The 15,224-nt window shown below is 41.9% G+C and overlaps 1 protein-coding gene across 1 annotated transcript in view; it reads left to right on the top strand.

The window, feature by feature from the left end:
• Window positions 1–1,463: 1,463 nt before the first annotated feature.
• Window positions 1,464–15,224, top strand: part of ABTB2 (ankyrin repeat and BTB (POZ) domain containing 2) — a gene marked incomplete at its 5' end in the record, with an annotated part of 48,707 nt that continues 34,946 nt past the window's right edge. Inside the window, 2 exons of the mRNA XM_010296831.1 lie at window positions 1,464–1,610; window positions 4,235–4,445. Of these exons, the coding sequence (XP_010295133.1) occupies window positions 1,464–1,610; window positions 4,235–4,445 (358 nt within the window). The remainder of the gene's footprint in view (window positions 1,611–4,234; window positions 4,446–15,224) is intronic.

Here is a 15,224-nt window from a genome sequence, read left to right as displayed (position 1 = left end):
GGTAAGAGCACAGGTAGTCATGGCTGTAAGTGTCCTCGCCTGAAATCATGGAAAACTTGGGCCGGGGTATGCCACTGGAATTGCGGGATAGATCTGTAATTGTAAATACAGTAGCAACAAGGGTACAGGAACACTGGCTGAGTGGACTGCAAAAGGGTTTTCAGAGCCCACCTGCAGTGTGGATGCAGTGTCATGCTGTGTTCATCAGATCCACCCTGGGCAGGTCCACTCTCCCACCCCAGCCTCAGTCACATATCCATGCTCCCCACCTCGCATCAGCTCTAGAGGTCATGTTCCCACCCGTCCCTCTGTGCCACACAGAGCAATCATGTGGTGGCAAAATTCAGCTGGCCAACTAGATGAAAAACTAATCAACTAATGGATTTCTAGGAGGAAAGCACAGGAAGCAATATTATTTTGCGGGAGATCTTTATGTTGCACTGACTTGCATTGTGGCTTCATATCTGCCATGCTCAACGAAAGATAATGGGTGAAAAGGATGACTTGGGGCAGTCATCCCCAATGGGGCAAAGGATGACTATCCCTTTTTGAGACCGCCTGCATCTTAACATGTAACAGTATGTCAAGTTTGTTTGTAGCATCTACAGTCTTCGGTACCATTCCCAGCCAATTCACCCAAATAGTTTCTAATTTGCCACCAATGCAAATGAGTTGGAGGGATATGCGCAGAGTGGGATGGGCTCCCAATAACAACTCCACAAAAGTGCTTGCAAATCCGTCATTCTGTTCAGTTACTGTGCATTAATACTCGTGTGCAAGAAGATAAAATGGAAGGAGTGTGTGTGTGGTGAACGCGTGTGTGCAGTGTAATTACCTTTCTAATCTCTTTCTCTCATAGAAGGGTCATTTATAGAGATGAAAACATAGTCAACCTCAAAATTTGTGGGCGTAATTTGGCATATCCAAAGGTTCACACATGTAGAAACCACAGTCTGCGCATTTGAAACTGCATGCAGGTTCAAAGAACTGGCATAGCCTATGGTTTTGTTTTCAGAGTTGCAAAGATTGCAGCTGCCATTTACCTTAGATGGACCTGAGGTTATCTTCCACACCTCTAAAACTGAGGCCCTTATATCTAGCAATCTGCATACAGCTGTTCAAAAGCAAGCTGTGTGTGCACAGCTGAGTTGTTGTATAAACAATAGTAGAGGCTTCACTAAAGCTTTTCATGTAGTTTTATCTTAGCTGCAATTTGTTTCTAGTTTTTAAAGGCTGTAGAAACATCCAGCTTTACTCCCTAGAGCCTAGTTCCACCGTTTCAGCCATTCCAAAGGTATTTACAGCACTGTTTTATTTTGTTTGAACTGTTCAAAAGATGTCAAGTCCCCCAAGAAAGGTGTAAACGTGTTCAAGTTCCCTATTGCTCCTATCGGTGGAGAGACTCACTCTTCCGCTCCTGTAATGTCACTTGTAACAGGACTGTTCTTTGCTGTTATCCCCAGGTGTGCTGTCTCTGCCTGCCTACTTTAGCCCATACAACGATGGCTCTGTGTGCAGCGATGGACGGGCTGATGCTTATGCCCAGCTGGAACTCCGAACTTTAGAGCAGTCTCTGTTGGCAACTTGCGTTGGAAGCATCTCTGAACTGAGTAAGTTTTGGATGTAATCAAACATGGGTTTCTTTCAGGGAAGCGGGAGAGCCTGTCCCTCCGCTATTGAGGTCAGTGGGAGCGTTGCTGTTGTTGACAGTGTGAGCAATATTTGGCTAACGTTGTGTAAGATCTAATTGTCTTGTGGTGCTGTTTATGAAAATCAGGTTGCTTCATTAGACTACTTTATATTTAATTCACCTTGGAGATGTATAAGATGTGGCTATTCTAGCCTTTTGGTAGTTAGTGGTGTTAGTGCCAACAGAAGATGGATGCTTTTGCCTAGATGCCTCTGGAGGCTTTCTTGTGCATTTGTGGAACACAGCAGTGAAACCTCCCTCAGACAGTGAAGAGAGTTTTCTTTGTTACTGTTTGTGCAGTGGAAATCTCAAGGGTGCAGGATATTCAAGGAAAAGCTTTTCAGTTACTTAAAAAACAAAAAATGGAGGGAAAAAAAATCTGAGAATACTTTGGTAACAAAAACTTTTTCAAAACCTTCTTTTTTAATGCTAACCAAATGAAATGTTCCATTCCTAGACTACTTACAGAGCCCCTTTAAAGTAAACAAAAATAATTTGCGTTTTCCCAGTCTACTTTTCCCTTGCAACATTTCTGCTGGCATCACTTTCTTAGTCTCCACCATCTGAATGCTAATGAATGTCAGGGCCAGCAAGGAATTTGTGGGCTTCACCATTTATTTTGCAACCTGCCTTAATTTGAGGTTTTCAAATTCCTTTAACACACCTCTATTTATCCTGGAACACAAGAGAACATTTGTAGCATGGGCCAAAGGTTGCATACAGCTTCCTCTCCCTCTTCCCCCGTCCCTGCTTTGGCCAACTTGGTCATTACATCTAGTGAATAGATCTCCTGATACAGTTGCCTACATTTTTTTTTTTTTTTTAAATGTTGCTGCACATTGCCAGAAAAGTAAAGAAAGTGAGTGTGCAAAGGAGAAGGAACGTTATTCTGAGCTGAAAATTTGAATTCCAGATGCATTTCTCCTATAACTGCACAGATTTCTGTGTTGGTACCAACACTAGAGGATTCATGATATTCTCGTAAAACGTTTAGATCCTGGAGAGTTCAGAGCTACTGAAGTGGAAAGGCAGGGATGTTAGAAGGTTTTTCCATTCTGAAGTGGGTCCTTAAACTGAAGGCAGTATGCAACAAATGAGTGGCACAGCTTTACATTGCAAACTGAGATTTTTAATACTCCATTGATCTGAACCACTAATAATGTTGTCATGTTGAGACATACAGTAGCTTTGTGGGGTTTTCTGCCTAACCTGTGTAACACTAGAACCCCATGGGTTCAGCTGGAGGTTGTCTGGCAGATTCAGTGTGTTGCTGTTAGATATAAATGAACAAATAATAACTTCCTATGGATTTCAGAGGGAGGTGTGACTAATTCAAATGTGGCACGGCTGAGTTCAGGGCGCTTTCTCAGGAACCAGCTTCACGATGGGGCAACTATTTCAGTTCCGTCCTTTCCCAGTATTGTAACTGTAGGACACAATAGAGTAACATTTCCTGTGAGAGTTTTAGGGGACTGTAAAACATAATACAACAGAGGATTCTCCCAAGTTAAAAATAGGTTCTAGCTATGTATAGTAATCTATAGTAATCATTCAGCTCTCTGGTGTGGTAGTCACACTACTCAAAGATGAAGTGTCTGCAGCCTTTATTGTAAAGCTCTTGAGAGTTGGTAATGCACCACAATGAAAGGAGAGTAAACAGGGTGTGCTTATTGCACAGGGACCAGCTTTATGTGACTGCATAGCTGCTGCCTTGGGGTCATTGTTCTGTGAACTTTTTAAAAATCTGCAGTCTTAAAATTCTTTCCGAGTAGAAACTGTGTATTATAGGTTGCCTTCTTCCAGGCCTCCTCAAGTCCACCAGTACTCTGACATAGAGGCAGGTTGGCTCAAGTTCAAAGACCAAGAGGAGTCCTGGATTGAGCTTCTTAACAGCTTGTGACACAACAGCACAGCTTGTGACAGTCAGAATGATAAAGATTGGCTTTTTAGTAAGAGAGTCATGTCTTGTAATTCTGGAGAAACTGCAGCTAGAGTGAGAACGAGAGAAGCAGACCCCTAAAAGAAGGGAGTTTTATCTATTTGTATAACACCACTAATTTGTCACAAGTGCCTGGGTAGGAGGATAGAACATCATAACCCAGTTGAAAGAAATGGGAACAAACTCATAACATAAAACGGTGATGCCAGCGATGAGAGTGTGCAGTATTTGTACTGGTGTTACTGGCTTTGCCTTGTGAAAGTTGTGCTCCCAAGTTGGGCAGTGGGCATTTTACAAAGATACCAGTTTTTGTAGACAGGATGGGAAAATCACTGTAAAGCTGTTGTTCTGAATGTATGGTGACTGAGAGAAGTTTCATTCTATATTTTCTAACTAAAACTTGTAATTTGAAAGAAAGTTAAATTTCCCATACAACAACCTGCAGAGTGGTAGCTTGAGGACAGCTTATGCCTTTGTGGAGGAAAAGAAATATGTGCACACAAAAGCCATTTATCTTTAAGATTTTGTTTAGTTCAGAAAGTGTACTTAAGAGGTCTGTGGATGAATGGTAAAGAGATGCTTTTGCATGCTTTCTGTTTGTGCAGGTGATTTGGTATCACGAGCAATGCACCACATGCAGTGCTTGAACACCATCCGCCCAGGAATGAGCCCTATTCGGCAAACCCGGCAGCAGCAACCCATCTCCTGGTCCCCTGATGCTCTCCACACCCTCTACTACTTCCTACGCTGTCCTCAAATGGAGTCCATGGAGAACCCCAACCTTGACCCTCCAAGAATGACCCTGAGCAATGAACGGTATGTAGGTCAGTCAATTGTTAGTAGTCAGGGAGTTAGGCTAAGAAGGTCTCCTTTTGTAGAGTAACTGTGTGTGCATGGGCAGCTCAGGCCGCTTTGTGGGATGCTACCTATCAGGCATCAGTTATTCCTGCAGTCAAGCCAGATTATGTTGTCAGCTGTGCCAAGTTTACAAAGCCTTGGAATTGCAACTGGAAAGTGAGCTGTTTTTTCATGCAATCTTTCCGAGCGAGGCACATACTGTATGCTGCCAACACGGCTTGTCTAGAGATGCTGCCAAAAGTACATGTGGTTGCCTAAAGCAGTAAAGACCTTACCAAAGAAAATGTTACCTTCTGAATAGCGCCAATTAACAATTGTCATCATTCTCAGGAAAAGCAATGTCGTTTGCTGTGAAGAGGTTTGAAGGAGTTTATGAACATCCTTCTTAAGAATTACTTCAGTTGATGCTGTGTGTCTGGTATAGAAAGAAATTTATATAGGAAGCCAATAGCTAAACAGAAAATGCAGTGGGTCTCCCTACCTTCTGCCAGCATCATAACTGACTCTGAAAGTAGGCCCATTATTAGAGCGGGTCAGAAATTTTCCAGCGGGATGTTTTTTCTGTTAGAAACCTCCCTGGTTTCCTTCCTGCCCGGCTCCTTGGCAGTCTGCCTGACAAGCTGGTGGCAGCGGAGGGCTGAGGAGCCCTCAGAGCCCTGGCCACAAGTTGAGTTCCTTGACAGGTCAGGCAGCTCTGGCACTCCTGCTCCTCAGCTCAAAGGCAGACTGATAGCTGGCTGCCTTGCAGTTGCATCCTGCAGGGAGACCCAGGCCTCTCTGGACTCGTTAGGTTTCCCCGGCTTGAAATGCATATCCAATTTTGTATTTGTTTCAGAAATCTTACCTAAATGGGAAATTCTGGTTTCTGATTAACTCTGTTCAGTATTTACACTGGCTTACTCTTTGGATTTATTTTAGCCTGCTGGACTTCAGGCTGATGGCTCTATCCTGGCCCTTTCCAAAAGCAGCCTGTTGTTGGGAAGTTTCATAGTGTAGTAAGATGTTGAGAGGCCACATTCAGAAAACAAAAAAGCAAGGTGCTTGTTGGACAGGTGAGCTTGGAAAGGAGAGCATGTATGCAGCTTTGAAAATAATGTGGTTTCTTCCCATCCTGGGCTTTACTGTAATGAGCCCCAGCTTCTAAAGTTGGTATGAAATCATGGTAACATACAAATAATTAATTCTTAAAATTAATTCTAAAAAAGCCTACAAAAGTTAGCCCTCCCTGTCGTCTTCTTACTCTCTTCTGCATGTGTGGGAATTATGGTGCTTTTTCCTCTGCTCCATGCTGGGTAACGGATTTTATTTTTTTTTATTGGGACACCTCCTGATTGCTCTCAGACTGCACTGTCTTCGGTCCATGCATTTCTGATGCTGCAAGTCAACCCTGTCTCATGCAGGCCTACGTTGGTCTGCACCAAGCCTGCCAGCTGATTTACGCAACCTTAAAGGCTTCTTGTAGCTGCATTCACCACCATTGGAGCTGTGGCTGGTGGCTTCATGGCCAGAGCTTGGCTAGTAAGGAGAGAGAAGACCTCTTGAGAATGAGAGTAGATTGAACTGCCTCCTTTAAAGGCTCTGAGTTTTCAGGCCAGGTTGCAGAAAAACATACTGGACAGAAGGCAGCCTCTATAATTTCAGTCTTGGTAAGTTACTTTAGGTTAAGGGAAACTTCAAATAAGGAGAAAAATATAAAGTTGTCACTCTTAAGCTGCCTGTTCTGCCATAGTATTTTGTGTGTGGCTGGTCTGTGTAGGTGCCTCCACTGATCACTTGTTTTCATTTTCTCTTGGTTGCTGACATCTTTCTGTACTTTATTGTAGTTTTTACTGGACTGACTTCTTTGAGGTCTTAGTCTGGCACAAGCTCAACTGTTTTACAAAGTAAAAAAGATTGTCTTTTGATTTGTCTGATCCTCCCCAAAAATCCTTTTAAAAAGAACAATCTGTGAGCAGAACTGTAGCATGGTGGAGAACTGATGTACACGTGTGCAGAACAAAGAGAAATTAAGTGAAGTTGAATGAAATAGGAAGAGGCATGGCTGCACAGCTCGGAGCCCATTGGTAGCTCTGTTTTTTGGGCTCTCTAATCTCAATCAAATGCTCTACCTAGTGCAAGATGATTTATTTTTCATTTAATGTTTGCACACTGTGCAAAAAATGAGCTTTCATGGAACCAGATTCTGTAAAGTTGTACCGCTGGTTCCTACAGTTGTACAGCTGAAGCTGCCAAACAGCTTGTATCAGACATATAGATGAAGTTTTCTATTTTGTGTTGAGTTCTTCTCAGTACTCTCACTATAATGATGTTACTGCAGCAACTTGTTTTGTACACTGAGGATAATAAATGAGTTAAATCAGGAGTGCGGTTGTCACTCCAATTGCTCCCAAACAATGCTCTTCACATGGTTCACTGGAGTTTTTTTGCAATGCAGGCTGCAACTTTATTCTATTTTAAAATCTGCACTAGATCCTATAACAGCTGGTGTAAGGGAAATTTCTGCCATTTTTTTTTTCTGACCAGTATTTAGCTGTAAAGGAAATTAAAGAGGATATATTAAATGAAGCAAAAACTGATGTTAGGGGGGAAAAAAAAACCCAGAACCTGAGGACTATAAGTTTAAACAATTGGCTTTGGAAGGTTTATGAAACCTGGAAGCAAAGTTAATACAGTCCGGTATACAAGAAATGAACATCCAACCCTACGTTTCATTTCTTCCAAGGTGTATTTGTATGTGTCTTACTGCATTGACGTCTGTGCACATTGTTTAGCGTAGCCAGTGGGATAGATATTGCTAGCAGTGCGTTATACAGGAGAGAGTTTACTCTTTCCTAGCTTAAGAGGAGAGATGATTGAGGCTCTATGTGAGATGTTGGACTCACGGCATAATAGATGAGGGCACTGATTCACCTAATGTGATTTGGCAAAGCTGTTGTGCAGCCCAGGTTTTTTTTTTTTTTTTATTCTTTCCTGTGCTGTGCTAAATCAGCTGCAAACTCTGCACTGCCCTTTTGTGTGTTTATGCTGTCTCTCTGGAATATACCTGTTATGTGCACTGCAATCCCAGTTTGTTTTCTAAAGAAAAAAAAAATCTCGGTCACAAACAAGGACAGTAACACTGACCTCTTCTGCATTTGCTTGTGCTTCAGTTTCTACGCTGCTGTATAAATCTATCGGTATTGAAGACCAATCTGAAATTTAGCAAAGAGAGGCTGTTAGAGCTGCAGACTTGGTAAAACCTGATCTTGGGAAGATCTGAGAGCCACGCTGATTCGGTAGAAGGAGCTGCAGTTGTTCAGTACATCTGGAGACCTGACAACCTTTTATCCGTCTTGCTTGGCGTTCTGTTGTCTGTGAGCTTTCTGTGTGTCACACTGATGCAAAGTGCTACGAAAATGATAACACTGTAGGGTCTGGAAGGTCTTCACTGTATTTCACTTCAATGTGAAGGCAAGTATAGCATTCAAGGTCTGAAGCCATGCCTGATGGAGGGTGTCATATGCCATAAAGGGCTTTAAAAAACCTAGCTAAGCTTCTGAACATATCCTGCAGCAAACTATACAAGGTATGAAAACATACACACTTGCACTTGTGCAAGGCGCCCCAATGAACAGAGCCAGTTTAAACTCACATATGCTATGTACCTTATCCATGCTAAACACCTTGGCAACTAAAGAACTGAGGTGGGTAAACTGTAGAGTCCTGCAGGAATAGGATGATGTAGTCATCTCTCTGGAGCTTGGCAGATAGAGGAGTTTTCTGGTTTGGCCTCCAGCATGTGAATGATTTGGGATACCAATAGATTGAGACTCTGGAAAGTTTGTGGATTGGTTATACCTGGTTCTGATACTTACTTCCAGGTAAAGGCATTGAAGCAGAAGGAGAGGAGGTAGAATTAGAGAGAAAGCACCCAGGTATCATGAGCAAAGCATTTTAAGCATTTCCACAAGGGATGCGGCTGCTTGCTGTATGACCAAGCCATGACCCACTTGGAACCCCAAAATGACCGTATTTGCTGCACGGGTAGTAGATCATCTGCTGTTTGATGTCAAATAGGCCACCTGAGAAAGTGTTTTGCAAATACAGAGTACCACTTGTGCAATATTTTGGCAAATGAATTGGACCCTGAGGTGAGAACAAGCTGCTTTACTCGGTAACGATACACCTAACTGCCTGAAGGCTGAGAGCTTGTCTTGTGTCATCAGAGAGCACATCTGTCTTTGTTGCTGCAAAAAAAGTGTCTCTGCTGGGCAGTAAGATTTTTAGAGTTTCTTAGAGGTTACAGTCTCTATTGTGTCAGAGGTCAGACAATGTGTTTTTGGACCATGAAGAGTGAGCAGATGCATGGCACTCCTCTCTCTGCTCTGGGTTTCTGCTCTGGGTTTTTTTCCCATTGCTTATGTCAGGCTGGCTGAGCTTGGGAGTGCTCTGCAGAGTGAGATCATGTCCCAGAGCAGCAGAGCATGTTTGCTGGGATTGTTTGGGATACTGTGACTTGAGAAGGGCCATCCAAAGGTAAACGAAGTTTCTTTCTCCCTTCTTCACTTTTTCCCCGAGTGGAATATAAAGTTTTTGTCTTATTTTTAATGGTGTGTCAAGGCAGGAATGCTCTCTCAGTGATACTTATCTTAGGGAGTATTTGTCTGCTCCCCATAGAGCACAAATTGAGGTCAGTATTATAGTGTGATTTTACAGCTGGGTGGACTAGTCTACCTTAGGTTAAATTGCCTTGACCAGGATAGTGGTCTAGCCTTAAAGCTAGGAGTAGACAGCATTGACTGCCCTCATCCAATCTCTCTTTGGTTATCTTGTGAGTACAGCATTTATTGTTAGGAAAGTTAGCATGATCTAATACCTAAGAACAGGCAAAATGTTGGATACTGCTTCCTTGTGTAGTTGATTACCTGTGTGTCCTTGGTAGGCTGAGCTTCCTCCTCTTCCAGCAACCCTATTGAAAAAAAAAACTATAGATTGTGTTTGCCTATTGTTGATCTTGTTGGTCTGTAGAACGTTCTAAAAGGAATTCTGGGCTTGTCCATCAGTGCCCATGGATCTGGCTATGTCAGACTTTTTTCAGCTATCCATGTTGCAGACATGCCAAGTTTTACACATTGTCTGAGTTTGGTGCATTGTTTTAAACTAAATGTTAACGAGTATAAAACAATTTACATCAGCAGAAACACACAGACTGTGCCCATCTGACTCTGTCGGTGAAAATCCAGTAAAATGCTAGTGAAATTCCAGAGCTGATGTAGGATTTGTCAGCTGCCAACAGTAAAATTTGGGGCTTGCCAGTTTGATGGAAACTCACAGCTCTTCAGCTGGAAAAGCTGTGGACACTGCAAGAAGCCAATTGCAATTGCGGGGGGGGGGCCACCTCATAAGAAAAGAGAATGCTTCATTCTGTTTTCCATGTGCAGGCATCTTGAAGGCTTGCCTCAGATTTGCTACTTCTCTAGAGGACTCTGGTTTATGATCCGATTGTAAACAAACCTGAGGTCACTCAGTTTTTCCCTTGTCACATGCCATCCTTCAGAAAGGCTGCTGCTCATTCTGCTTGCAGCTGGATGGCTGCTTTTATCTACAAGGTTCAAAAGGGACCTAAACTTTTTTCTGCTTCCAACAGGAGTCCTCCCATTACATCTGTTACCTCATGCGATCCAGGGCTTATGGATAAGCATGCAAACCATATTTTTTCAGTAGGGTCAAGCAGGACAAATGGACTAATTCCTACTCTCCAGTGCCACGTTAGCTGGGCAGCAGGAAGGAGCTGAGCTATCTACCTGGGTTTTCTGTCGGTGGAGTATTTCCAGCAATGCCTGCTCTGAAACATTATTTATTGGGAAAGGATGAAAAATATATCTGATGCTGCCAGAAGAAAAGATTGTAGCCCTTTCATGCTATTTTTGAGTGCTATTTGCTCAAGTACTATTTTCTTTCAATATCTGAGCTATTGATTTAAATTGTCATTAGCTAGAACACCTGATTTTTTTTTTTTTTTTTTTTGTGTGTGTGTGTGTCCTGTGACCTATAATCCAAATTTACCCTGGCTATCATGGAAACCAGAGATGGGTCTAAATGACTAGTTCCTGATACAGTGTCAAAATCCTGTCCAAGCATCCCTTGATTCAATGGTGATCAAGTTTGCATCTCAGCCTGTTATGCTCTTAGTTTCAAATACTCATGCTTAGACCAGACTAAGTGGAGCTGTGGCCTTTTGACCTTATTTTATCCTTCATGCTTTGCAAAATTCAGTCTGTACTCAGATACATCAGAGACATTCCATTGACTTCTACTGAGAGAAAAATAATGTCCAAGTAGTCTGTGCATCTGCTTTCCTACGGTGCTACTTTCATGAGCCTTCTGGCGTGGTTTCCCCATCAAGAGTCTTGCAGTGGTTGATGCAAACAGAGGGCCGCTGTGCTATGGCTATGTCTAAATCTCCAGTGACTATCTGATGAAGGTGGCCTCCTCATCACATTTTCTAAATCTCATGTTTTGAAAAAGCATTACTTTGATCTTTCTTAGTACTTTTATACTTGATGATCTCTAGGTGCATCATTAGAAATAATTAGAGCCTTCAGCTCTTTCCTGCACACTTCGCTGCTTTTTCCCCCGTGTTCAGAAAACACCTGGCACAACTAAATGTTCATTCTGAAATTGCTTCAGACAGGAGTGATTTGGTCACATAGATCAAACTTACACAACAATATCAATTCATATTAAAAAGAATACTAACATCTCAGTTATTAATGTGAATTGACTCCAGAAAGTCTTGCTCTGTGTTGCATGGGCAACACTGGCAGAAAAGGAAAGAAAACCAGGAATAACCTGCAGACCCTGCTTGTGAGACCTGTGTTTGCTTGAGCTGCATCCTCAACATCACTGAGAAGTATCACTGCGTTCAGAGCTGGTTAAGGCTTTTCAGGACAAATCTTTTCTCCAGATGGCTATTTCCAGACTCTCGCTGATCTGTCATGAAGCTTTTTTCCCCTCTACTCTTTTTAACTGCAAGTTTATGGAATTTTATTAAGTGCAATAGCTACATCATTGTCTGTCTTTTAGATTTATCTGTGGCCCACCCTTTCCTAATTCACATTTAATGTATTTATGTCTGAATTCTTTTATTTTACAGCCATACCCCATTGTTATCATGCTGCATCAGGAACAGAACTTGATATACTTAGTTCATTGAACTGTGTCTTTGAAAAGGTCTGCAATAAAATAGGTTCTGGGATCTCTTGCCTGAGAGATCTTTCTATTCTGTCTACAGCTGCTTCACCAGTCAAGAATACATATATAAGAACAGTCGAAAGTAGACCCTGATTCATTTGCCTTGAGAGAGAATAATGCTGTAACCATACATTGATGTTTAACAGTACTTAAATCCACTCAGAGTATTCCTGAAGTCAGTGGGGTGATTACAGAAAGATGTGTCAGTGGACATATTCCAGTCCCACCCCCATGCAATAGTCCCATTGAGTTTTATTTTTTTTCCCTGGAGCTATTTTGATATAAATATACCAATTAAATGTAGGGAACCAGAAGGAAGCCTTACATTGAACTGTGCCATTATGGCATTGCTTGCTCAGAGTGGACATAAAAGTGTGCCCCTCTTTGTTTTAAAGAAAAAAAAAAAGCTATTTGCTACTGATGAAGGATTAGTTTGTTAGATTTATTAGACGAATAAGAAGGCTATAAGCAGGTAGGATCAGCTTTCTTCACCAAGGAGAGAAGCTGTTACCATGTATTTTTGCCAATTTCAGACTTCAATCAGGTAATGTCAGACTTAATTGTGATTTTGAGATACTCATTCGAAAGAAAGATTGAGTGAATGGCCCTATTTCAGAGGCCAATAAACTACAATCAACATGGATCTATTGACTAAAATTAACTGTTCATTGGCAGTGCTGTTCCTGACCTTAAGCAGGATTATGTATTTGTTGAGCCCATACTAAATAGTTGCAATATACTGAATATCTTTCACAGTTTTGAGAATTGAAAACATATATCATTTAACAGGAGGAGTCAGTAGCTTTGCCACACTGGTGGTGAGCAACTTTCACCTTCCTGCTCTTTACGGTCACATCTCGGCACATACTACAGCAGTAACATCTAGCCAGAAAAAAGCCAGAAGCACTTAGAAACTACTGACTTTTTAACAGTCAGACCTTGTGCTAGTGGGACTCCTTCTAGATGTGTGCTCCTGGTATCCTAAATGAAAGACTGATGAGAGACCCAGGATGAAATATTTGGCATGATTGTTTATTACTCTGTGTCTGTGTGTCTGTGCATGCGCTGAGCACCATGGCATTAAGGATGTGAAGTGAATTAAAAACAAGTCACAATGAAGTCAATAGGTGAGAGACAGTAGTTACATTTGGGTTCCTGGCAATACTCCTGCCTCTGCCTGGCATCATTTACTGATGTATTTTTAAGTCTTGTAATTTTTTTTTAATTCTTCTTTTTTTTATAGTTCAAAGATTGCAAAATTGGAATGTGAGGGGTGACCTTGGCAGTAGTGAAGGGAATTGGCTGCAAACCCTGAGGATCGAATTCATCCAAGTGTAACTGCTGAAACTGGCAATGCAGTCTACTCTGAATTAGACTTTCTCCCCCTCCCCTGCTTTTATGTTGTTTGTATAAACAAATACTGCTCTGATTTTTTTAACTCTGTGTATCTCACACCTGGGACAGACTAGTCTTTGTCCCATATTACTGGCCTCAAGTAATTTGTAGTGTTACTGGAGTGTTTCCAAAGTAGCCTGTATCTTCTGATCTTTCTGTATTGGAGCAGGGGTGTGGTACAAACATAGATTATTTAAATTCTCTGCAAAATTGCAAGGAGGAGCATCTCACTGTATACGAAATTGAGCAGCACAGGGCAGACTTCACGGAGAGTAAAGAGACTGCCTTCCTGTGCCAGCCTTGGCGCACAAGGAAAGCATTACGGGTAAAAAAAAGCATACACAGTGGAACAAAATTTGATGCTAATGGCTGTATGTAAAGCCATGTGCCAAAAAGTCAGGCTCTTAGGCTGTCTTAAAACCTTGCTGCTGCTTATGCACTGGTTTCCATGGACAATAGTTAAGGATGGTCTGAGAAGTCTCAGATGGCACAGCTACAAGCATGCAGGGGGACGGGTCATCTCAAAGTTTACCCATTTCATGTAGACCCAGGCAACGTGCTCTAGCTGACCCTGGTTTTTGAACAAGGAGGGTTGGACTAAGCAATCTCCAGGGGTGCCTTCCAACCTCAGCTGTTCTGTGCTTCTGCGGTTCTAATTACAGTATTTGTCCCTTAAAGTTGTTTTACTTGTGTCAGGTTGGTAACTTCCCAATCATCGATAGGTCTCAGTACATTCGTTCCTAGAAGCTTTTCAGGCTTTTCAGGTGGAAAGCGGGCAGTAATTGATCCTTACCACCTACCTAGAGAAGTAATAAGGCATCTGACAGTCTTTGTCCTGTGAGTTACAAAACATTCATTTGAAAAACATTATTTTCTGCTTTCATAGGCATTTTACAGTAGACCTCAGTGCTTGGTGGAAATCCCCTGAAAGACTGGCTTTGACCTAAGCCATTTCTGGCGAATGTCCCCTATGTATAAAAATGTTTGAAAACTAGATAGATGATCTTTGGCTCTCTTGTTTAGCAATGAAGAGATGACAGCCATTGTGTGTGTGTGTGTGCGCTACCACCCTGCAATTTCATTAACTACAGCTACAGCAATTACTGTAAAGATGTCGGTGTTACGTTCTTGGCTTCTGCTGTTAAGTTTCCATCTGTTCAGATAAAAAAGAAGGTGCAAGAAAATGAGAGCCTGGCAACTTAGGTGCTTGGATTCTCAGGGCTGACACAAACAGAAATCTGGGTGCCTGTAGGCACCCTGTGTTGTGTATTGTTTATTGTTTGCAGTTTTGTGATGGGAAGACTAAGCAGTAAGCTAGCATCAAAAATGAAGGAAAAATAATCCAGGGGAACTTAAAACAAAACTGGTACAGCATGTGTTACTAAAAAGGCATTATAGAAACACAGAAATGTGTAAGACAAGGTCTCCTGGCTTCTTTTTCCACCTTTTGGACAGTGGCTGCCCATTGAAATAGTAGAGGACTGACTGAGAGTCAAAATTTCTCTCCTTGACGCTGGCTGGTTTGCCGTCATTTAATATCAGCCTGTCTCTATTTTCCTAGGCATAGTTTCTGAAAGACAGTATCGCGATACCAACGTAGTGCTCTTCTAACTAATGAAAGTAAAAAGCAGTAACTGTGTGGATGAAAGGGTCTGAGCATATTGCGAAGAACGATGATGGTAACAAGCCAACAAGTTTCTTCTTTTTCAGTAATTGCTGTTTCCAATTGAAGTTAATATTATTTCCTATTGGACTAAATTACAGGCCTTCACTTGCAGAACTTGCCTGTTTCCTGAGGAAAGAGTTAGCTGGTGCTTTAACAAAGGCCACACTAAAGAAAGACACAATTCTGAGCTTTTGCTGTGCAGCAGCCAGGGCTGGCAGGTTGTTGGGGTTTTTGCTGTTATTGTTCCTGACATCTTGGTAACAGAGAGCTAAGAGCTAAGCTCTTCTGAAGAGTAAATGTTTCTGGGTATAATTTATGATAATAGCAACAATCATTCTTTCTCTTTGACCTTGTGGAGATTAGAAACTAAGCTTTCCCTGGGGTAATCCTAGATTGGTATGTCTCTGCTTTGTTTCCTTTTTAAAGGAGATCCTGGCAGTTTG

Source organism: Phaethon lepturus, unplaced genomic scaffold (genome assembly GCF_000687285.1).
Source record: "Phaethon lepturus isolate BGI_N335 unplaced genomic scaffold, ASM68728v1 scaffold20821, whole genome shotgun sequence".
Lineage (NCBI taxonomy): Eukaryota > Metazoa > Chordata > Aves > Phaethontiformes > Phaethontidae > Phaethon > Phaethon lepturus.
This window is presented reverse-complemented; position numbering and strand designations above follow the sequence as displayed.